The sequence below is a fragment of the Ranitomeya imitator genome, chromosome 7 (genome assembly GCF_032444005.1).
Source record: "Ranitomeya imitator isolate aRanImi1 chromosome 7, aRanImi1.pri, whole genome shotgun sequence".
Lineage (NCBI taxonomy): Eukaryota > Metazoa > Chordata > Amphibia > Anura > Dendrobatidae > Ranitomeya > Ranitomeya imitator.
The window spans coordinates 6,021,723-6,046,803 of NC_091288.1; the positions used below are offsets into that span (position 1 = coordinate 6,021,723).

At 46.2% G+C, this 25,081-nt stretch overlaps 1 protein-coding gene across 2 annotated transcripts in view; it reads left to right on the top strand.

Annotated features, from left to right (window-relative positions):
- MYLK (myosin light chain kinase) overlaps positions 1–25,081 on the top strand; it is a 208,256-nt gene that overhangs the window by 14,422 nt on the left and 168,753 nt on the right. For both annotated transcript variants that reach the window (XM_069732600.1, XM_069732601.1), the window contains exons 3-4: positions 22,690–22,827; positions 23,302–23,499. In XM_069732600.1, the coding sequence (XP_069588701.1) occupies positions 22,788–22,827; positions 23,302–23,499 (238 nt within the window). In that variant the 5' untranslated portion in view covers positions 22,690–22,787. The remainder of the gene's footprint in view (positions 1–22,689; positions 22,828–23,301; positions 23,500–25,081) is intronic.

The following is a 25,081-nucleotide window of genomic DNA, read 5'->3' on the forward strand; positions in this document are numbered from 1 at the left end:
GGCGGCGCCCCCCAACAAGCAGCGGGCCCAGAATAATAAAGTACAAACTGCTGCAGTAGGGGGGCAAGGTGCTCCAGAGACACAACACAGCACCAATCAAGGGAAAACGGGTGTGGTGCTGCACCCCTCCCCCGGTCCAGCAGGTATGAGTGCAGAGAAGCCAGTCACAAGTGAGGAAGGAATGGATGTGACTGTGGAAGGTGCAGAGAACACTGGGACAAATGGTGGTGACAATACTGGTATAAAAGTGACGGGAAGTGGTGGCAATGGTAAGGGGAATGGTGGGAGTAGTAGTGGAGTGAATGATGGGAGTAGTGGTGGAGTGAATGGTGGGAGTAGTGGTGGAGTGAATGATGGGAGTAGTGATGTTGCAAATGATGGGAGTAGTGGTGGAGTGAATGGTGGGAGTAGTGGTGGAGTGAATGATGGGAGTAGTAGTGGAGTGAATGGTGGGAGTAGTAGTGGAGTGAATGGTGGGAGTAGTGATGTTGCAAATGATGGGAGTAGTGGTGGAGTGAATGAGGTGAGCAGTACTGGTGTTGGTGGAGGGGAAGCAGGTAGTGGTCCCGCTGCCCCCCAGCGGTGGCGGGGGCTTCAGCCCCAAGCTATTCTGGAGCTGTCACTGCTGGGGGTAGTAGTGCACCCTTGTCTGGTGACCCTGAGGATGGTGACTTGCAACAGCGCTTCCTGGACGCCCTGAGCAGAGGGGAGAGTTCCATCAATGTAGAGGGGAGGGAGGTTGATCTGTCTTTCTGGATAGAGAGACACGGTCTTTCCGCCTTCCAAGATAGAGGGACAGAGACTGTCTGGTCTCTGCCGACACCGGGGCAGAGGAGTAACCGTAGGAACGTGGCCCGTCTTCAGTGGGTAAGCAAGGATGCCTGTCCTGATCGGTGGAAGGTTTCTGAGCTCCTGCTGGGGATGGGCTTCGCGGCATATGTCATCTTCGCCTTGATCCATCCCTATGGGACCTCCTACTACGATGTCAGCTTCGTGAGACCGGAGGGCCTTGAGCTTTTCTGGTCTCACCATGAGCTGGCTTGGGGTCGCCCCGAATGGCGGTGTTTCCTGTTGTGAATTCTGCTTTTGGGTTCCCTCCTGTGGTTGTAGGTGGTAATGCAGTTGTCCCTGAGTTGCAGTCCTGGTCAGGTGTTTCTGCTGATTGCAGTTCTGACTGGGGTATTTAGGTGTGCAGGATTCATTAGTTCTTTCCAGTTGTCCATGGTTCTGGGAAGTTTTGGATCTTTGTCTGGTTCCTCCTGCCTTGCTGCCAATTCAGTAAAGATAAGTGTCTGGTTTTTGTTTCTGTGTGCTTAATAATTCTGTGCTATTCATTTGTTTTCTCTTGTTCAGCTTAGACTGTGTCAGTGTTTTCTCAGTCTTGTTGGATTCTCTGGAGTTGCAGATATAAGCTCCACATCTTTAGTTAGATGGTGGAGTTTTTTGTATTTTCTGCTGTGGATATTTTTGGAAGGATTTTAATACTGACCGCTTAGTATTCTGTCCTATCCTTTCCTATTTTAGCTAGAGTGGCCTCTTTTGCTAAATCCTGTTTCCTGCCTGCGTGTGTCTTTTCCTCTACTACTCACAGTCAATATTTGTGGGGGACTGCATATCCTTTGGGGTTCTGCTCTGAGGCAAGGTAGAATTCCTATTTCCATCTATAGGGGTATTTAGTCCTCCGGTTGTGTCGAGGTGTCTAGGATTTGTTAGGCACACCCCACGGCTACTTCTAGTTGCGGTGTTAAGTTCAGGATTTGCGGTCAGTACAGTTTACACCAACTCCAGAGAAAGTTCCATGCGGCTCCAAGGTCACCGGATCATAACAGTTTCCTCTCTGTAGCAATATCCCGCCAGAACTCATTCAGGAAGGTGACCGTTTTGACCAGTAGCGAGTCACTTTCCTGTGTCGACATCTCCACCTGGGTTGGACGATACGGCGATATCGTTGGTATTCCTGAAAAGACCCTCGACGAGCATGGTATCTGGTCAGGGGCCTGGACCTTCATGGTGAAATTGAAGGTTTCAGGAAACATCGTTACCCATATCCCTTCCTCAACATTTTTGGGGAGGGACAGGATCTTGATTTTCTACCGGGGGCAGCCTAAGGTCTGTCACAGGTGCGGCAGCCCCATACACTTCAGTGCGCAGTGTACCACCCAGAAATGCGCACTGTGTGGGGACCTCGGCCATCTCGCTGCGACCTGTGGCAGGATTAGGTGTAACTTGTGTGGTGACCTCTGTCACCCGTTCAGTCGCTGTCCGCGTTCCTTTGCCAATGCGGTCCTGAAAGCGGCGAGTGCGGGACAGGTGAAAGCCGGGACTAATCTCTCCGGGGAAGGGACCAGCAGAGGCGGAGGAGGCAGGGAACCGGTGAGGAGCAGGCTGCTGCCATCCAATATCAGGCGGCAGGAGCAGCGCCATGGGAACAGGGGGCAGGGAGTAATGACCCTAAACTCTGACCTGGGTGCTTCACTTTTTGGAAGTGCATTGAACAGCAAGGTGGATTGCAGCTGAGGGGAAAAAAAAAAATTCTTTAAATCTTCAGCTTAGCGAGTGTGAACGAGCTGAGTGTGACCCGAGTGTAAGTGTGAACGGCGGTAAGTGTGACTTGTGATTCAGTGACTTTGGATTCAGGGAGTTTCCAAGGGAGGAATTACTGAATTGCTGTCTGTGTTTTATTAATACTTTGCATTTATTTTTATTTATCGGTTCTGTCTGCTGCAATCCCCATTAGGAAATGTGCTCCACTATTGTTAATGCCATCCAGTGCACATCTTGCCACATGTATGCAATCCTTGATCAGCCGGTCGAGGGTGCACACTGCTGTGCGAGATGTGATCACGTTGTGCATTTGGAAGCCCAGATTCTGGATCTAAATGTGCAGCTGGCAACACTGAGATCCATAGACAATATGGAGAGGAGTCTTCTGCTCACTGAGCAGATGCTCAATGGGATAGATGGGGGGGGGAGGGTGGTAGGATGGAGCTGCAGGACGATGAAGTAGCAAGCTGGGTGACAGTTAGAAGGCCGGGTAGAGGGAAGAGTGCCAGGGAGGCTAGTCCTGATCTGGCACACCCCAATACGTTTGCTAAGTTGGCAGATGAGGGGGGTGCCAGTACAGAGGTAGCACTGCTGTAGCCAGGCATGTCCTCTGACAGCCGGAGGAGTGACTGCTCCAGTAAGGAGGGAAATAGGAAAGCAGGGCAGGCCAGACAGGTGCTGGTAGTGGGGGACTCCATTATTAGGGGAACAGATAGGGCAATCTGTCACAAAGACAGGGATCGTCGAACGGTGTGCTGCCTACCTGGCGCTCGAGTCCGACACATCGCTGATCGGGTGGACAGATTATTGGGAGGGGCTGGTGAGGACCCAGCGGTCATGGTTCACATTGGCACAAATGACAAAGGTAGAGGTAGGTGGAAGGTCCTTAAAGATGATTTCAGGGAATTAGGCTGCAAGCTGAAAGCAAGGACCTCCAACGTGGTATTTTCCGAAATACTGCCTGTACCACGTGCCACGCCAGAGAGGCAACGGGAGATTAGGGAGGTTAATAAGTGGCTCAAGAATTGGTGTAGGAAGGAGGGTTTGGGTTCCTGCAGAACTGGGCCGACTTCTCAGTTGGCTACAGGCTCTACGCTAGGGACGGGCTGCAGCTCAATGGGGAAGGTGCAGCTGTGCTGGGGGAGAAAATGGCTAGAAGGTTGGAGGAGTGTTTAAACTAGGAATTGGGGGAGAGGGTATTCAATTTATAGGAGGGGAAGATAGTGCACATAGACACCTGGGCAGAAATAAGGAAGTTGAGGGTGGCGGTGGCATGGGGGGTGGAGTTAGAACATTTAATAATTTAAGAATGAATAGAGGTACAGGGAGATACATAAAATGTATGTATACTAATGCCAGAAGCCTCGCCAACAAAATGGACGAATTAGAACTAATGTTGTTGGAGCATAATTATGACATGGTGGGGATATCTGAGACGTGGCTGGATGAGAGCCATGACCGGGCTGTTAACTTGCAGGGCTATAGCCTGTTCAGAAATGACCGTACAGATAAGCGAGGGGGTGGGGTGTGTCTATATGTAAAATCATCCTTACAACCCATCCTGCGTGATAATATAGGTGAATCTAATGAAAGTGTAGCGTCCCTGTGGGTGGAGATAAGGGGAGGGGGAAAAATAATAAATTACTGATAGGGGTTTGTTATAAATCTCCAAAAATAATGGAAGCAACGGAGAATATCCTCGTAAAGCAAATAGATGAAGCTGCGACTCAAGGAGAAGTCATTATTATGGGGGACTTCAACTACCCTGAAATAGAAATCTGCAGTTCCAGCAAAGGTGATCGGTGTCTGACAACTATGGGAGACAATTACAACTGGTTCAGGACCCAACAAGAAGGGGGGCACTGCTAGACCTAATATTAACCAACAGGCCAGACCGCATATCAAATATAAGAGTTGGGGGTCACTGGGGGAATAGTGATCACAAAATAATAAGTTTTCATGTATCCTTTAATAAGATGTGTAGTGGAGGGGTGACAAGGACACTAAACTTCAGGAGGGCAAATTTCCAACGGATGAGAGATGATCTTGGTGCAATTAACTGGGACGATATCCTGAGACACAAAAATACACAAAGAAAATGGGAGACGTTTATTAGCATCCTGGATAGGACCTGTGCACAGTATATACCGTATGGGAATAAACATATTAGAAATAGGAGGAAACCAATATGGCTAAATAGAGCTGTAAGGGGCGCAATAAGTGACAAAAAGAAAGAATATAGAGAATTAACCCCTTTACCCCCAAGAGTGGTTTGCATGTTATTTACCGGGCGAATTTTTACAATTCTGACCACTGTCCCTTTATGAGGTTATAACTCTGGAACGCTTCAACGGATCCCGGTGATTCTGACATTGTTTTCTCGCGACATATTGTACTTCATGATAGTGGTAAAATGTCTTTGATATTACCTGCGTTTATTTGTAAAAAAAAACAGAAATATGGCGAAAATTTTGAAAATTTCGCAATTTTCCAACAGAATTTTTATGCAATTAAATCACAGAGATATGTCACACAAAATACTTAATAAGTAACATTTCCCACATGTCTACTTTACATCAGCACAATTGTGGAACCAAAATTTTTTTTTGTTAGGGAGTTATAAGGGTTAAAAGTTGACCAGCAATTTCTCATTTTTACAACACCATTTTATTTTAGGGACCACATCTCATTTAAAGTCATTTTGAGGGGTCTATATGATAGAAATACCCAAGTGTGACACCATTCTAAAAACAGCACCCCTCAAGGTTCTCAAAACCACATTCAAGAAGTTTATTAACCCTTCAGGTGTTTCACAGGCATTTTTGGAATGTTTAAATAAAAATAAACATTTAACTTTTTTTCACAAAAAATTTACTTCAGCTCCAATTTGTTTTATTTTACCAAGGGTTACAGGAGAAAATGGACCCAAACCTTGTTGTACAATTTGTCCTGAGTACGCCAATACCCCATAAGTGGAGGTAACCCACTGTTTGGGCGCATGACAGAGCTTGGAAGCGAAGGAGCGCCATTTGACTTTTTAATGCAAAATTGACTGGAATTGAGATGGGACGCCATGTTGCGTTTGGAGAGCCACTGATGTGCCTAAACATTGAAACCCCCCACAAGTGACACCATTTTGGAAAGTAGACCCCCTAAGGAACTTATCTAGAGGTGTGGTGAGCACTTTGACCCACCAAGTGCTTCACAGAAGTTTATAATGCAGAACCGTAAAAATAAAAATTCATTTTTTTTTCACAAAAATTATCTTTTTGCCCCCAATTTTTTATTTTCCCAATGGTAAGAGAAGAAATTGGAACCAAAAAGTTGTTGTACAATTTGTCCTGAGTACGCTGATACCCCATATGTGGGGGTAAACCACTGTTTGGGCGCATGGGAGAGCTCGGAAGGGAAGGAGCGCCGTTTGACTTTTCAATGCAAAATTCACAGGAATTGAGATGAGACGCCATGTTGCGTTTGGAGAGCCACTGATGTGCCTAAACATTGAAACCCCCCACAAGTGACACCATTTTGGAAAGTAGACCCCCTAAGGAACGTATCTAGATGTGTGGTGAGCACTTTGACCCACCAAGAGCTTCACAGAAGTTTATAATGCAGAGCCGTAAAAAAAAAAAAAATAATAATTTTTCCCACAAAAATTATTTTTTAGCCCCCAGTTTTGTATTTTCCCGAGGGTAACAGGAGAAATTGGACCCCAAAAGTTGTTGTGCAATTTGTCCTGAGTGCGCTGATACCCCATATGTGGGGGGGAACCACCGTTTGGGCGCATGGGAGGGCTCGGAAGGGAAGGAGCGCCATTTGGAATACAGACTTAGATGGAATGGTCTGCAGGCGTCACATTGCGTTTGCAGAGCCCCTAATGTACCTAAACAGTAGAAACCCCCCACAAGTGACCCCATATTGGAAACTAGACCCCCCCACAAACTTATCTAGATGTGTTGTGAGAACTTTGAGCCCCCAAGTGTTTCACTACAGTTTATAACGCAGAGCCGTGAAAATAAAAAATCTTTTTTTCCCCACAAAAATTATTTTTTAGCCCCCAGTTTTGTATTTTCCCAAGGGTAACAGGAGAAATGGGACCCCAAAAGTTGTTGTGCAATTTGTCCTGAGTATGCTGATACCCCATATGTTGGGGTAAACTCCTGTTTGGGCACACGGGAGAGCTCGGAAGTGAAGGAGCACTGTTTTACTTTTTCAACGCAGAATTGGCTGGAATTGAGATCGGACGCCATGTCGCGTTTAGAGAGCCCCTGATGTGTCTAAACAGTGGAAACCCCCTAATCATAACTGAAACGCTAATCCAAACACACCCCTAACCCTAATTTCAACGGTAACCCTAACCACACCTCTAACCCAGACACACCCCTAACCCTAATCCCAACCCTATTCCCAACCGCAAATGTAATCCAAACCCTAACTGTAACTTTAGCCCCAACCCTAACTGTAGCCTTAACCCTAACTGTAGCCTTAACCCTAGCCCTAACCCTAACCATAACTCTAACCCTAGCCCTAACCATAACTCTAGCCCTAACCCTAGCCCTAACCCTAGCCCTAACCCTAGCCCTAGCCCTAACGGGAACATGGAAATAAATACATTTTTTTAATTTTTTGATTTTTCCCTAACTAAGGGGGTGATGAAGGGGGGTTTTATTTACTATTTATAGCTTTTTTTAGCGGATTTTTATGATTGGTAGCCGTCACACACTGAAAGACGCTTTTTATTGCAAAAAATATTTTTTGCGTTACCACATTTTGAGAGCTATAATTTTTCCATATTTGAGTCCACAGAGTCATGTGAGGTCTTGTTTTTTGCGGGACGAGTTGACATTTTTATTGGTAACATTTTCGGGCACGTGACATTTTTTGGTCGCTTTTTATTCCGATTTTTGTGAGGCAGAATTACCAAAAACCAGCTATTCATGAATTTCTTTTGGGGGAGGCGTTTATACCGTTCCGCGTTTGGTAAAATTGATAAAGCAGTTTTATTCTTCGGGTCAGTACGATTACAGCGACACCTCATTTATATCATTTTTTTATGTTTTGGCGCTTTTATACGATAAAAACTATTTTATAGAAAAAATAATTATTTTTGAATCGCTTTATTCTGAGGACTATAACTTTTTTATTTTTTTGCTGATGTTGCTGTATGGCGGCTCGTTTTTTGCGGGACAAGATGACGCTTTCAGCGGTACCATGGTTATTTATATCCGTCTTTTTGATCGCGTGTTATTCCACTTTTTGTACGGCAGTATGATAATAAAGCGTTGTTTTTTGTCTCGTTTTTTTTTTTTTTTTTCTTACGGTGTTTACTGAAGGGGTTAACTAGTGGGACAGTTTTATAGGTCGGGTCATTACGGACGCGGCGATACTAAATATGTGTACTTTTATTGTTTTTTTTTTTTTTATTTAGATTAAGAAATGTATTTATGGGAATAATATATATACAGTTAGGGCCAGAAATATTTGGACAGTGACACAATTTTCGCGAGTTGGGCTCTGCATGCCACCACATTGGATTTGAAATGAAACCTCTACAACAGAATTCAAGTGCAGATTGTAACGTTTAATTTGAAGGGTTGAACAAAAATATCTGATAGAAAATGTAGGAATTGTACACATTTCTTTACAAACACTCCACATTTTAGGAGGTCAAAAGTAATTGGACAAATAAACATAACCCAAACAAAATATTTTTATTTTCAATATTTTGTTGCAAATCCTTTGGAGGCAATCACTGCCTTAAGTCTGGAACCCATGGACATCACCAAACGCTGGGTTTCCTCCTTCTTAATGCTTTGCCAGGCCTTTACAGCCGCAGCCTTCAGGTCTTGCTTGTTTGTGGGTCTTTCCGTCTTAAGTCTGGATTTGAGCAAGTGAAATGCATGCTCAATTGGGTTTAGATCTGGAGATTGACTTGGCCATTGCAGAATGTTCCACTTTTTGGCACTCATGAACTCCTGGGTAGCTTTGGCTGTATGCTTGGGGTCATTGTCCATCTGTACTATGAAGCGCCGTCCAATCAACTTTGCAGCATTTGGCTGAATCTGGGCTGAAAGTATATCCCGGTACACTTCAGAATTCATCCGGCTACTCTTGTCTGCTCTTATGTCATCAATAAACACAAGTGACCCAGTGCCATTGAAAGCCATGCATGCCCATGCCATCACGTTGCCTCCACCATGTTTTACAGAGGATGTGGTGTGCCTTGGATCATGTGCCGTTCCCTTTTTTCTTCCCATCATTCTGGTACAGGTTGATCTTTGTCTCATCTGTCCATAGAATACTTTTCCAGAACGGAGCTGGCTTCTTGAGGTGTTTTTCTGTCTATTTTTGGTATTGATGAATGGTTTGCATCTAGATGTGAACCCTTTGTATTTACGGTCATGGAGTCTTCTCTTTACTGTTGACTTAGAGACAGATACACCTACTTCACTGAGAGTGTTCTGGACTTCAGTTGATGTTGTGAACGGGTTCTTCTTCACCAAATTAAGTATGCGGCGATCATCCACCACTGTTGTCATCCGTGGACGCCCAGGCCTTTTTGAGTTCCCAAGCTCACCAGTTAATTCCTTTTTTCTCAGAATGTACCCAACTGTTGATTTTGCTACTCCAAGCATGTCTGCTATCTCTCTGATGGATTTTTTCTTTTTTTTCAGCCTCAGGATGTTCTGCTTCACCTCAATTGAGAGTTCCTTTGACCGCATGTTGTCTGCTCACAGCAACAGCTTCCAAATGCAAAACCACACACCTGGAATCCACCCCTGACCTTTTAACTACTTCATTGATTACAGGTTAACGAGGGAGACGCCTTCAGAGTTAATTGCAGCCCTTAGAGTCCATTGTCCAATTACTTTTGGTCCCTTGAAAAAGAGGACGCTATGCATTACAGAGCTATGATTCCTAAACCCTTTCTCCGATTTGGATGTGGAAACTATCATATTGCAGCTGGGAGTGTGCACTTTCAGCCCATATTATATATATAATTGTATTTCTAAACATGTTTTTGTAAACAGCTAAAATAACAAAACTTGTGTCACTGTCCAAATATTTCTGGCCCTAACTGTATTTTTTTTCATTATTTAGGATTTTTTTTTTTTATGTTTTTTACACACTTGTAAAAAAATTTTTGAACTTTTTTACTTTGTCCAAGGGGGGGACAATACAGATCGGTGATCTGCCAGTTTGCACAGCACTCTGACAGATCACCGATCTGTCTCAGAGTGCTGCAGCGTTACCAAGTGCCTGCTCTGAGCAGGCACTTGGTAAGCCACCTCCCTCCCTGCAGGACCCGGATCCGCGGCCATCTTGGATCCGGGACTTGCTGCAGGGGGGAAGGTAGGAGACCCCCGGAGCAACGCGATCGCATCGCGTTGCTGCGGGGGGCTCAGGGAAGCCCGCAGGGAGCCCCCTCCCTGCGCGATGCTTCCCTGCACCGCCGGCACATCGCGATCATGTTTGATCGCGGTGTGCCGGGGGTTAATGTGTCGGGGGCGGTCCGTGACCGCTCCTGGCACATAGTGCCGGATGTCAGCTGCGATAAGCAGCTGACACCCGGCCGCGATCGGCCGCGCTCCCCCCGTGAGCGCGGCCGATCGCCTATGACGTACTATTCCGTCCTTGGGGAGTAAAGCCCACCCCACATGGACGGAATAGTACGTCTAATGGCAGAAAGGGGTTAAAGGAACTAGGTAGCGAGGAGGCATTAAATAAATACAAAAAATTAAATAAATTCTGTAAAAAGCAAATCAAGGCAGCAAAGATTGAGACAGAGAGATTCATTGCCAGAGAGAGTAAAAATAATCCCAAAATATTCTTTAACTACGTAAATATTAAGAAACTAAAAAATGATAGTGTTGGCCCCTTAAAAATAGTCTGGGTGAAATGGTGGATGAGGATTAGGAAAAAGCCAATATGCTAAATGACTTTTTTTCATCAGTATTTACTCAAGAAAATCTCATGGCAGACAAAATGACTAGTGATAAATATTCCCCATTTAATGTCACCTGCTTAACCCAGCAGAATGTACGGCGGCGTCTAAAAATCACTAAAGGTCACAAATCTCCGGGCCCAGATGGGATACACCCTCGAGTACTGCAGGAATTAAGTACAGTCATTGATAGACCATTATTTTTAATCTTTAAAGGGTCCATAATAACTTGGTCTGTACCACAGGACTGGCGTATAGGAAATGTGGTGCCAATATTCAAAAAGGGGACAAAAACTGAACTCGGAAATTATCGGCCAGTAAGCTTAACCTCTACTGTGGGTAAAATCCTGGAGGGCATTCTAAGGGATGCTATACTGGAGTATCTGAAGAGGAATAACCTCATGACCCAGTATCAGCACGGGTTTACTAGGGACCGTTCATGTCAGACTAATCTGATCAGTTTCTATGAAGAGGTAAGTTCCGGATTGGACCAAGGGAATCCAGTGGATGTAGTGTATATGGACTTTTCAAAAGCCTTTGATACGGTGCCACACAAAAGGTTGAGACATAAAATGAGAATAATGGGGATAGGAGGAAATATGTGTAAGTGGGTTGAGAGCTGGCTCAGGGATAGGAAACAAAGGGTGGTTATTAATGGAGCACACTCGGACTGGGTAGCGGTTAGCAGTGGGGTACCACAGGGGTCAGTATTGGGCCCTCTTCTTTTTAACATATTTATTAATGACCTTGTAGGGGGCATTCAGAGCAGAATTTCAATATTTGCAGATGACACTAAAGGAAGGCAATTTTATATTACAGGAATATTTATGTAAACTAGAAGCTTAGGCTGATAAATGGCAAATGAGCTTTAATGGGGATAAATGTAAGGTTATGCACTTGGGTAGAAGTAATAAGATGTATAATTATGTGCTTAATTATAAAACTCTGGGCAAAACCGTCAATGAAAAAGACCTGGGTGTATGGGTGGATGACAAACTCATGTTTAGTGGCCAGTGTCAGGCAGCTGCTACAAAGGCAAATAAAATAATGGGATGCAGTAAAAGAGGCATAGATGCTCATGAGGAGAATATAATTTTACCTCTATACAAGTCACTAGTGCGACCACACTTAGAATACTGTGCACAGTTCTGGTCTCTGGTGTATAAGAAAGACATAGCTGAACTGGAGCGGGTGCAAGAAGAGCGACCAAGGTTATTAGAGGACTGCGGGGTCTGCAATACCAAGATAGGTTATTACACTTGGGGCTATTTAGTTTGGAAAAACGAAGACTAAGGGGTGATCTTATTTTAATCTACTATATAATTGTCCAAGGGTCGCTTCCGTCTTTCTGTCCTTCTGTCTGTCACGGATATTCATTGGTCGCGGCCTCTGTCATGGAATCCAAGTCGCTGATTGGTCTCGCCAGCTGCCTGTTATGGCTGCCGCGACCAATCAGCGAAGGCCACAGTCCGATTAGTCCCTCCCCTGCAGTCAGTGCCCGGCGCCCGCTCCATACTCCCTGCAGTCACCGCTCACACAGGGTTAATGCCAGCGGTAACGGACCGCGTTATGCCCCGGGTAACTCACTCCGTTACCACCGCTATTAACTCTGTGTGACTAAGTTTTTACTATTGATGCTGCCTATGCAGCGTCAATAGTAAAAGATCTAATGTTAAAAATAATAATAATAAAAAAAAATCATTATATACTCACCTTTCGTGACGCTCAGGTGACCGCTCCATGCAAGCGGCAGGTTCCGGTGCTAAGGATGGTATGCGACCAGGACCTGCCATGACGTCACGGTCATGTGATCGCGACGTCATCACACCCTGGGACCGGAAGCTGCCGCGTGCACCGCGCACAGGCGGCAGAACTACAAGAGGCCCTCGGATCGGAAGGTGAGTATATGTTTATTTTTTATTTTTTAACCTGTGACATACGTGGCTAGGCAATATACTGCTTGGCTGGGCAATATACTATGTAGCTCTGTGCTGTATACTACGTCACTGGGCAATATACTATGTGGCTCTGTGCTGTATACTACGTCACTGGGCAATATGCTACGTAACTGGGCAATATACTACGTGGCTGGGCAATATACTACGTGGACATGCATATTCTAGAATACCAACATGTTAGGGCAAGTTAGGTTAGGCTATGGGTTGAACTAGATGGACTTAAAGTCTTCCTTCAACCTTAATAACTATGTTACTATGTTACTTGCAGCTGTTGATCCTAAAGACAGCGAATTGAGCGAGGAAGTCAAGAGACTTGAAAGGGAGGAGTAAAAGGACGCCATGTCTGCCCAGGAACCTTCATCCGGTGACAGTCTGGATGAGGGAGAGGGCGAGTGGTCACAGCAAAAGAAAAAGGGTAACAGGAAAACAATTAAGGATAAGAGGGGTCCGGGCCTCGAGCCTCCTCCTTGGAGTGCGACCCCTCTGACTCCGTAGCCCTGATCCAGGTGCCATTGGAAGGTCCAGCCGCCCCCCCTCTGATGGATCTCTCTAACCGGTTCCGGGCCCTCCAGGACTCCCCTCCAGATGGGGACCCGGGGCCGGAGGTTGCGGACAAGGATGTTGGGGCTCAGGAGGTCGCTGGGTCCTCTTCTCAGGGGGCAAATACAAAGCCTTCTGGGGGGGGGGGCTATCTCAGGACCACCAGACAAGGGCCAGAGTGTATGTAAGGAGAGAATGAATGAGTCTGTTTGTCTTAAGCGCTCTAAAAACTCATCATTGTCAGAGGAAGAGGGTGAAACTGTTGGGGGTGGGAAGAAAAAGGCTATATAATGCAATCAATCATGATGGCGGCACCCACCCCGTTGACGCTGGCAACCATTAATATTGCCAGCATAAAGTCAGAAACGGCAAGGTACACGGCCTTTCATTTTCTCGGCTAACTTGACGCCGACATTTTGTTTTGCAGGAGACCAGGTTGACCGACCTATCAACCATGCATAAAGCAAGGCGGGAGTGGAGGCACGGGCGCTCCTACTGGTCTCTTGCGGCCGAGCCGTATAGCGGGGTGGCGGTCCTTTTTAAGACCGCAGTGGTTGAATGCAGACGATTGAGCGAGTTAGAAATGGGGAGATGCCTGATCCTAGATGTCTCCATGGGGGGACAGGAGCTTTGGCTTATTAACATCTACGGTCCCCAGTCCAAGTGGGACCGCAAGTGTCTCTTCATGAAGATCAAACCTTTCTTATTTTCGAGTCGGCAGGTGGTCTTTGGAGGGGATTTCAACAACGTCACGAGACCCTGTGATAGAGGAGGTTCCGGAGACCGGCTGGTTTACGATTGCGTCGCGCTAAATAGGATAGTAAGTATATCTACTTTGTATAAAGATCTGTTGCACACTTTCCTATTGGGGTTTCCAATAATGGCGAGAGCTAAGTGGGAGAGGGATCTGGGTCCAATGGAGAATGAGACTTGGGAGTCGGTGCTAGAATGGGTCCCACGATTGTCACTGAGCAAACCGTATAGACTGTCACAGCTCTATGTGATACACAGGGTTTATAAGTCACCGATGGTGCTATATAAGGCTAGTTTGCGTGATGATTCTGAATGTCCGAGGTGTAAAACTGCAGATGCTGATATACTCCATATGATGTGGACGTGTCCGAGACTGGCTGCTTTTTGGGTGGTAGTTTTGAGTCGTATGGAACGTGCGTATGGATGTAAGGTGCCAAGGGATCCTATAGTGTGCTTGTTGGGATGTGTGGATGAGATTGGAGTGGATAAACACCTAAAGATAGCTATTGCCAGATTGTTATACATGGCTAGGAAGGTAATAGCTCGAAATTGGATTAGGGAAGAACCGCCGTCAAGAGGAGAGTTCCTCCAGTATGTGAAGCAGGGCCTGACACTAGAAAAGGGGTTTTATAAAAAAAGAGGGAAAATCGAAATGTTCAATAAAATGTGGTCTCTGTGGATTGCTATGGGATAGGGGTATTATAGAGGGAGAGTAAATTAAGGTTCCTAATTAATGGTAATGTTAAATGTGGCTTATATTATTGGCCGAGGGATTAGATAGTATATTGGTCTAATGATGGAAGTGCTAAGGAAGGTGAGCTGCTTTGTTGGGTGGGGTTGGGGGGTGGTGGGATTGAGGGGGAATGTTTGAAGGGGGGGAAAAAGCTTTGTATTGAAAATGAGAATGTAACATGTCATTTATCTTGTTATTCTTAATAAAAATTTATTTGAATAAAAAAAAAAAAATAGGATAGTAAGTGAGGCACGCCTGGTGGATGTCCACATCCGGCACAACACAGGCCCTTCGGGGTTCACCTTTTTTAGAGGTAGTCAGTGCAGGTCTAGGATAGACAGGTTTTATTTGAAGGAGGAGGCCGTCTCCTCGCCGTTGTCGGTTGTGGAGGTGGAATTCTCCGATCACTGTATGATTATGTTTTCTCTGAGCATCACAGAGACTCCTCGGATGGGAAGAGGTTATTGGAAGCTGAATTCGTCACTCCTTGAGGAAGAAGCTGTAAGACGGTCCTTTGAGGAATTTCTTCAGAGCCAGGTACCGCTGCTGGGCCTAATTAACACTAAGTCTGAGTAGTGGGAGATGTTCAAACATCGGGTGGCGAGATTCTTCCGGCAACTCTCGAACCTCAGAAGCCTGAACAGGGATCGCCTGTATCAGAGCCTGAGGAGGAAACTTGAGCATCTTGTCTCGACTGGGGGTAGCCGTGAGGCAATCTCCAGTGTGAAATCCTTGCTAATGAGGTGTCAGTACGATAGGCACGCATCTTTGGTTTTTGAGAGGGACTACGGGAAGTACTACTCGCCCGACCCTTATAGAAGCTGCAAGATGTCAGTGAATAGTAAGATAATGACGGGGCTGATGGACAGTACGGGATCCCTGAGAAGGTCCAGATCTGGGATCTTGGAGATCGTTAGTTCATACTACTCACACCTCTTGGGAAGGAAAGAACTGGGTCGTGACAGGATGTCGGCTTTCCTGGCTGAAGCTGTTCCTGAGCCAGGGGCTGACCTTTCGCTGGGCGGTTTGACAGAAGCGATCAAAGAAGAGGAAGTGAGACTGGCGATCGATGGGCTCCGGCCCAAAAAATTGCCAGGTCCGGATGGCTTAATATCCGAGTTCTTTAAGACCTTTAGGGACTCCTTGGTCCCCCTCTTGACTCAGGTGTTTAATGAGTGTCTCTCCTCGGGCACTCTGCCGAGATCATTAAGGAGGTCTGCTTTGATCATTTTGTCAAAGGGTAAGGATCCGTCACGCATTGAGAATTGGCGTCCCATATCATTTCTCAATGTGGACAGGAAGGTTTTGGCTAAGATACTCTTCAACAGGCTGGTGAAGTTTGCACCACGGCTCCTTTCGGAGGCCCAGCACTGTTGCGTTCCTGGCTGTAGCACTTTCAGTGCTGTTCTGGGTGTCCGAGAGGCCGTGGAGCGGGGCAGGGCGGGCCTTTGGAAGGGGTTCTTGCTGACCCTGGATCAGGCAAAAGCCTTTGATTGGGTCGACCACAAGTACCTCTGGTCCACTCTTTTGAGGTATGGTCTGCCTGGAGGGTTTGTGGACTGGCTTAAGACCTTGTACGCAGGGGCTGAGACTTTCCCTCTGGTAAACGGGTGGATTGGGACAACCTTTCGGGGTGGGATCTGGTGTCCGCCAGGGCTGCCCTCTTAGCCCTTTGCTTTACGCGTTTGCGATCGATCCCTTCCTCAGAAGGGTTGATTGTGGACCGTTGGCGGGGGTGAGGATGGGCGGGTTGGCGCCAGAGGCTATCCTGAGGGTAGTGGCCTACGCAGACGACGTTACCGTCTTTGTTTCTTCGCAAGAGGAGGCGATGGTGGTGATGTCAGAAGTGGAGAGCTACTCGGAGGCATCCGGGTCCAAGGTCAACCAGGACAAGTGTGAGAGTCTCTGGCTGGGAGGCGGGGATCCCACGTTTGATCTTCCGGGCACCCTCCCCGAACCCTGAGAACATGCCAAAGTCCTAGGCATCGAATTTGGCCAGGGTGATTACCCCACGAAAAACTGGGAAGGCAGAATCAAAGGTGTCGCCCAAAGAGTGGACCAATGGAAGGGTTGGTCTTTGACCCTGAGGGAAAGGGTTGACCTGTGCAAAGCTTTCCTGCTCCCCTTGCTAATCTACCTGGGCAGCGACTGTGTCTTGCCGGAGCCTCTCTGGACATGGGTCTACAGTCTGTTCTTCCAGATGTTATGGGGGAATAGACTAAACCTAGTCAAACGGGAGGTCACTTATCGCACGAGGAGACTAGGGGGGTTGAATATGGTGAACCCCGTGGTGTTTCTAGTGAACACCTTTTTGAAAGTTAACGTGGCAAACCTCTGGAAAGAGAGGGCTCCTCCGTGGGTATTCTCCTGCAAAGGAATGGTTTCAGCCTTTCTTCGAGGAATGGGAGACAGGGGGAAGATTGAAGGATCTTCGCACACCGCACGGGCATCTCCCGGCTTATGTTACCCCGGTTCTGAAAATGATGCGCCGGTGGGGTCTGGGAATGTGGGAAGTGAGGTCCCTCCCGAGGAAACTCTTCGACATGCGGGTCTTGCTTTCGCATTTTCAGAGACCATTGGTCCTCAAGGACTGCCCGAGTCGGGATCTAGAGGTTGGGTTGAGTTTGTTAAATTCTAGCAGGATCCCCAAGAAGTATTGGGACTTGACTTGGCGCTGCTTCCAAGGTAAGTTGTATGTGAGGGACAATTTGAAGCACAGGAGCTCCGTGGACAGGAATTGTCCCCGTGAGGCTTGTGCTACCATGCTGGAAAGCATGGAGCACTTCCTGCTTCATTGTCCCTTTAATACAGAGGTGTACAACGGGGTGGGCGCTTCCATTGGTTGGCCGCGGCTGGCCACTCTGTCCTATGCCGAGTGGGCCTATGGAGCGTTCAGAGACCTCGGGAGAAGGCCACTTTATTCTTAGTCAGCGCAGTGGTCAGGTATTTCACGTGGAACGCACGAGTTTTAGTTTCGACGCAGAGTAAAATCCTCCATGTAGATGAAGTTTGTAGCAGCATCCTAGGTGCCCAGGTGAAGGTGCGTTCTCTGGAGTGCGGAGGACTGGGTGCCCGGAGGGCGACCCATCTCTGGAGGGGTTTCTCCTTCAGGGTGCCTTAGTCCGTTAGCGCTCCTATATCCTGGTGGTGGGCTGATGTCTTTACACCCTAGATTTTTGTTTTGTATTTCTGTTCCCTGAATAGAAGGTTTGCAGGCATCGAACTTGAGCCTCGGGTGGTGAGAATGTAGGTTGTGTTCTGTGATGTTGGTTTATGTATATATTGTATATAGTGTATTGTATATAGTGTGTATAATAGAGGGTCTTAGGTTGGGTGGGGGGATTGGGGGGTTCAACGGCGGTGATAAGAGACTGATCTGGCCTGGCCCAGGCCCCGCCTGGGGAAAAACTTTGGGGCCTGATCCTAGCTTGGATGATTCCTGAACTTTGTGGCCAGAGCTGGATCAGGGGTGGCGGGATAGTTAGAGTAGGTGTGTGTATATATATTTAAAAAAAAAAATTAAAAAAATAAATAATAAAAAAAACCACAAATGTTAATGTTGTACACTGTGTTGTGTTTAGGTTTGTTGTAGGGTGAATGTGGTGGTGTAAGGGGGGCTGTAAGGTACGGCAGTGGGACCAGTAGGGTTTTGTTGTGTTTGTGGTGTTTTATAGTGTTTGGTTTAGTATAATGTGTTTATAGTGTATATATTGTATATAATATTGTATATAGGACGGTGTGAATATAGTTGGGGTTGTATATAGTAGTATGAATGAAGCTGGGCCGGGGGTCTTACATGATTTTATACTATTTATTATTTATAATTTTTTACAGGTATTCACGTAAGTTATGAGTATTTGTTTGTTGTCTTTTAGTTTTTTGTTTTTTTATGTTATTGGAATTTTTCTTTCACGTCCTTGATTTGTAGGTCATGAACTTTCTCCATTTTTGTTCCATTTCCGGTTTATTACTTTGTGGCTTTTGTCGTTTGTTGTCGTCTGATTGGAGCTTTGTTCTTATGTTCTGTTCTGTTGTGTTTTATTTGTAATGTATCACAGTTATTGTCATGTAAAGTATTTCATTTTATTTAATAAAAGACCTGGAGGATAACATTTGATGTAACAGCAGAATAGTGACTGCAGCTCTGGAGGTGACTGGAGTATAGGCTGTGACTCCAGTCGTGATCTGTGGACGGATGTAGCATTTTTCTCTTGAATGTTCCCGGTTTGTTTTCCTTCCTTTTTCCCACGGTCGTGTGCTGATCCTGATGGGAAGTCGCTTCCTGCTAACTCCTATCAGGTGCCCGGGATGATGGGAGTTGTCAGTCACACAGTCTACGAGTGCGATCTAAACATCAAGTTTCCTATCCCTGTCGCCATTAAAGGGCCAGTGTTCTAGAAATAAAGCTTTTTTGTTTGCTGAAATGTTCTGCATCTTCCCAATAGACTTGTTTTCAGTTATTCAGTAAGATCTCTGCTTGCTGTCATTTGGGGGGAATTTGTCTACTGAACCTGTAATTCTGTCTTGTCCCCCACCTGATCATTTGTGACAATGTATCTATGTAGACAAGATGTAACTTTAATTTTTCGGACCAGATGCGAGCACTACCTGTATAGACAAGCCTCACTGACAGCAAGCAGAGGAGGGCGCAGTATACTGGAAAGTCGCATTGACAAGGCAGCGAGTCACCGCACTGTTCCAATTGGTTGTGATACTTTCGCATTCAATACTCCTGCAGCAGGTGAAGGGTTAACCCCGCCCAGTCCAGACACAATACCACTGTCTGTATTTATGGCTGATTTCCCAGTATTCCCAGTCTTTGCTTTCTGATCGCTTCTATTTCTGCTGGTTCTTGAGATGGGAAAATCTGTGGATTGTGAAATCTCTGCCAGTTTCCAGTCTCGGTATTTATAAACTGTTGGCGATTTATCATCTCCTCCACCTGTAATATCAGCGCGACTCCTAGAACTGTCACTGAGTAATAATGGCCCAGTGCAGCGCGCCAGCAAATCTGAAAGGTGACTCGGTCCGTGGGTCAGTAGATCTGAAAGGTGACCCGGTCCGTGGGTCAGTAGATCTGAAAGGTGACCCGGTCCGTGGGTCAGTAGATCTGAAAGGTGATCCGGTCCGTGAGTCAGGAAATCTGAAAGGTGACCCGGTCCGTGTGTCAGTGGATCTGAAAGGTGACCCGGTCTGTGTGTCAGTGGATCTGAAAGGTGACCCGGTCCGTGTGTCAGTGGATCTGAAAGGTGACCCGGTCCGTGTGTCAGTGGATCTGAAAGGTGACCCGGTCCGTGTGTCAGTGGATCTGAAAGGTGACCCGGTCTGTGTGTCAGTGGATCTGAAAGGTGACCCGGTCCGTGTGTCAGTGGATCTGAGGCTGCCGTGTACTGTCGTGGCGCTCCTCCAGCTGTGTGATGCCCCTTGTGCTCCGTACATGTGTACACTCTGGCTCTGCCGACCTGTGGACAATAATTGTGGCTATTTCAGGAGTGGAATTGTGTGGGAAAAGCTGCCGGTATTTTTAGTGTGTACATTACTGACAATCTGTGGATCCCACTTTTCCATAATGGACGCGGCTGTCGGAGACCACAGATGTGTGTCCCCTCCAGGACCCCGACTCCTTTTCTGCCCCCAACAAGACAGATTTTACTCGGACCAATAATTTGACAAAAAATAAAGACAAAAACAATAAGTAAATCCCCTGCAGTAAATAAACAGTAATAGTGCCTGAAAATAACATAGGATGCTTAGTTAACATAATTTTGGTGAAAAAAATGCAAAAGTGTTCCGATCACGTCACGGTGACCAAAGTCGGGATGGTCCTAACCTCAAATATTAAAACCTTATAATTTCCTAAGTGACATGCATGTAGATAGGGGCAGAGAAGGACAAACTCAGTTAGTGGACAGGCAGCCATGTCAGTGAATGCTGTCATTACTATTTACATCTATAGGTTGTTACTCCTTGAGGTTTCCTCTACGGTTCATCTGTGGCTTCTTTGGTGTCTCCTCCATGGTTCCTCTGTGGTTTCTTTGCAGCTTCCTCTATGGCTTCTCTTTGATTTCCTTGGCGTTTCTTCCATGGCTTTTCTGTGGCTTCTTTTGGGTTTCCTCCCTGGTTTTTCTGTGACTTCCTTCATGATTCCTCTGCGGCTTCCTTGGGGATTCCTCCATGGTTTTTCTGTGGCTTCCTTGGGGTTTCCTATATAGTTTCTCTGTGGCTTCCTTGGGGTTTCTGCCATGGTTCCTCTCTGGCTTCCTTGAGATTTCTTCCATGGCTTTTCTGTGGCTTCTTTTGGGTTTCCTCCATGGATTTTCTGTGACTTCCTTGTGGTTTTCTTCATGATTCTTCTACGGCTTTCTTGGAGATTCCTTCATGGTTTTTCTGTGGTTTCCTTGGGTTTCCTGTGTGGTTTCTCTGTTGCTTCCTTGGGGTTTCTGCCATGGTTCCTCTCTGGCTTCCTTGGGATTTCTTCCATGGCTTTTCTGTGGCTACCTTTGGGTTTCCTCCATGGATTTTCTGTGAATTCCTTGTGGTTTTCTTCATGATTCTTCTATGGCTTTCTTGGAGATTCCTTCATGGTTTTTCTGTGGCTTCCTTGGGTTTCCTGTGTGATTCATCTGTTGCTTCCTTGGGGTTTCTGCCATGGTTCCTCTCTTGCTTCCTTAGGATTTCTTCCATGGCTTTTCTGTGACTTCCTTTGGGTTTCCTCCATGGTTTTTCTGTGACTTCCTTGTGGTTTCCTTCATGATTCATCTACGGCTTTCTTGGAGATTCCTCCATGGTTTTTCTGTGGCTTCCTTGGGGTTTCCTATATGGTTTCTCTGTGGCTTCCTTGGGGTGTCTGCAATGGTTCCTCTCTGGCTTCCTTGGGATTTCTTCCATGGCTTTTCTGTGGCTTCCTTTGGGTTTCCTCCATGGTTTTTCTGTGACTTCCTTGTGGTTCCCTTCATGATTCTTCTACGGCTTTCTTGGAGATTCATCCATGGTTTTTCTGTGGCTTCCTTGGGGTTTCCTATATGGTTTCTCTGTGGCTTCCTTGGGGTGTCCGCCATGGTTCCTCTCTGGCTTCCTTGGTATTTCTTCCATGGCTTTTCTGTGGCTTCCTTTGGGTTTCCTCCATGGTTTTTCTTTGACTTCCTTGTGGTTCCCTTCATGATTCTTCTACGGCTTTCTTGGAGATTCCTCCATGGTTTTTCTGTGGCTTCCTTGGGGTTTCCTATATGGTTTCTCTGTGGCTTCCTTGGGGTTTCCCCCTTGGTTCCTCTCTGGCTTCCTTGGTATTTCTTCCATGGCTTTTCTGTGGCTTCCTTTGGGTTTCCTCCATGGTTTTTCTGTGACTTTCTTGTGGTTTCCTTCATGATTCTTCTATGGCTGTCTTGGAGATTCCTCCATGGTTTTTCTGTGGCTTCCTTGGGGTTTCCTATATGGTTTCTCTGTGGCTTCCTTGGGGTTTCTGCCATGGTTCCTCTCTGGCTTCCTTGGGATTTCTTCCATGGCTTTTCTGTGGCTTCCTGTTGGTTTCCTCCATGGTTTTTCTGTGACTTCCTTGTCATTTTCTTCATGATTCTTCTATGACTTTCTTGGAGATTCCTCCATAGTTTTTCTGTGGCTTCCTTGGGGTTTCCTATATGGCTTCTCTGTGGCTTCCTTGGGGTTTCTGCCATGGTTCCTCTCTGGCTTTCTTGGGATTTCTTCTATGGCTTTTCTGTGGCTTCCTTTGGGTTTCCTCCATGGATTTTCTGTGACTGACTTGTGGTTTCCTTCATGATTCTTCTACGGCTTTCTTGGAGAGTCATCCATGGTTTTTCTGTGGCTTCCTTGGGGTTTCCTATATGGATTCTCTGTGGCTTCCTTGGGGTTTCCTCCAAGGTTCCTTTGGGGTTTCCTCCATAGTTTCTCTGTGGTTTCCTTCAGGTTTATTACATGATTTTTTGTGCCAAGCATGAGGTTTCCTCTGTGATTTTTCTGTGGCATCCTTGGAATTTCCTCTGTTGTTCTTCTGTGGCTTCCTTGTGGTTACTTCCATTGTTTCTCTGTGTCTTATTTATGGTTTCCTCCATGGTTTCTTTGTTGCTTTCTTGGGGTTTCCTCCATGTTTTTTTTTCTGTGGCTTCCTTAGGGTTTCCTCCGTAGTTTCTCTGTGGCTCCTTGGGCTTTGTTTCATTTCTGGAATTTTTAGTAATCCTCCTCTTCTTTTTTTTTTTCTTCAGAAAGACAGTCTACTGGAAAACTGGAAAGTTCCAGAGTGCCATCTCCCAGGATCAGTTCTGCTCCAGTTTTTGTTAAAGGTCTCTGTGATCTCCAGGTTATGGATGGGAGTCAGGTGGTGATGAACGTTGAGGTTACAGGTAGTTCATTGTCGTGTTTGTATGATGATTTTCAAGTAAGCAGCTTTCTGATATTTGACTAGAACGCACCCTTTTTCTTATTCATTTAGTAAAATATTTTTTGCCCATTTCTTTATTTTGTAGCAGAAACCTCATTCCTCGGTAGACTGAACTTTTTAACTGTCTCGTAATGTAGTCAGAACCCCTATTTTCTCAGTGCTCTGTTCCACTCACAACATCTCAGCAACTGACTGCTCCAATGTGGAGCGGACCACTCCACGCAGAAGATGGGGGTTCTGACTACACTAAGAAGCAGAGCCCTCATTTTTCTGCTATAACAATAAACAGCTGAATTATGTCATATAATATTTAGCTTTTCTCTGTAGTGATGTAAGCTGTTACAATAAGTAGAACATTGTATGGTTTTTCATGGGAAATATATACCCAGTTCATTAGTTTTTGTTGATTTGCTCTTTTATTTTCGATTGATTTCAGCTCATCCCCCGGCTGAGATTCTCTGGTTCCATAATGGTAAAGAGATCCAGGAGACGGAGGATTTTCACTTTGAGAGGAGCGGTGACACCTACTACCTGTACATCCAGGAGGTGTTTCCTGAGGACACTGGGATGTACACTTGTGAGGCCTGGAATAGCCTTGGACAGGCCCGGACAGAGGCCATGCTGACAGTGCAAGGTGAGAAGTGTGCCCATAACCAGAGCCTTTATTCACATTGAGGTCATTTTTGACACATGGTAAGGTTCTAATACTAGAGGTTAGGACCATCCCTACTGGGTGCACATTGGCACTGGTAGAATGTTACCAAGTCCCCTATGTCATTTACAGCGGGTGAAATAAGTATTGAACACGTCACCAATTTTTTAAGAAAATCTATTTGTAAAGGCGCTATTGACATGAAATTCTCCCCAGATGTTGGTACCAACCCATCCAATCCACACAGTCAAATAAATCATCCATAGATGTCTGTGAGTTATGTGTATTAATGAGAAATGACACAAGGAAAAAGTATTGAACACAGTATGTAATACTTTGTTCAAAACCTTTGTTGGGGATGAAGCTTCCAGACGCCTCCTGTATCGAGAAACTAGTCACAGACATTGCTCCGGGGTAATTTTGACCCACTCTTCCACACAAACACTCCGCACATCCTGAAGCTTCAGTGGCTTCTTCTCTGAGCTCTGAGCTTTAGTTTCTTCCACACATTTTCTATTGGACTCAGGTCCATTGATCGGCTCGGCCATTCTAGCTGCTTTATTTTACTTGTGATAAAAGACTGACTGGCGCTTCCAAGCTAGTGTGGACAGGTGCCTACGAGGAGCAGCCACCTCCATGTACAATAAACAAAAAAGTTTATAGCTTTATTATAGTTTTCTGAAACCAATAGTTTCCTTGGCTGTATATTCAGGGTCTTGATGAAATGTCCTCCCTCCTTTCTTCATCATCGTGGTAGACGGCAGCAGATTTTTATCCAGGATGTCTTGGCACAATTGTTCATTCATCTTTCCCTCAATTACCGTATATACTCGAGTATAAGCCGAGATTTTCAGCCCGAGTCATGGTCGGCGGGTGAGGGGGAGCGACGACTGTCAAATACTCACCTGCTCCTGGCGCGGTCCCTGCATGTCCCACGGTCTTCGGGCGCGGCAGCTTCTTCCCCTGTTCAGCGGTCACTGGTACCGCTCATTAAAGTTATGAATATGGACTCCACTCCTATAGGCGTGGAGCCGCATATTCATTACTCTTATAAGCGGTGCCACGTGACCTCTCACTACAGGGAGAAGCTGCCGCGCCCGAAGACCGTGGGACATGCAAGGACCACGCCAGGAGCGCAGGGAGCAGGTGAGTATTTCATATTCACCTTTCCGCGTTCCACCGCCGCTCCGTCTTCCGCGTCCTCTGCAGTGACTGTTCAGGTCAGAGGGCGCGATGACGTAATAGTGTGCGCGCCGCCCGCTGCCTGAACAGTCAGTGTGGAGAGACGGGATGCTGAGGAGCAGGTGGCTGCAAGAGAGGTGAGTATGTCATGATTTTTTTTTTTTAGTGCAGCAGCATTATATGTGGCACAATGTTATATGGAGCGTCTATGGGGCCATAATGAACTGCATGGAGCATTATATGGGGCATCTATGGGGCCATAACTGCATGGAGCATTATATGGGGCATCTATGGGGCCATAAAGAACTGCATGGAGCATTATATGGGGCATATATGGGGCCATAATGAACTCTATGGAGCATTATATGGGGCATCTATGGGG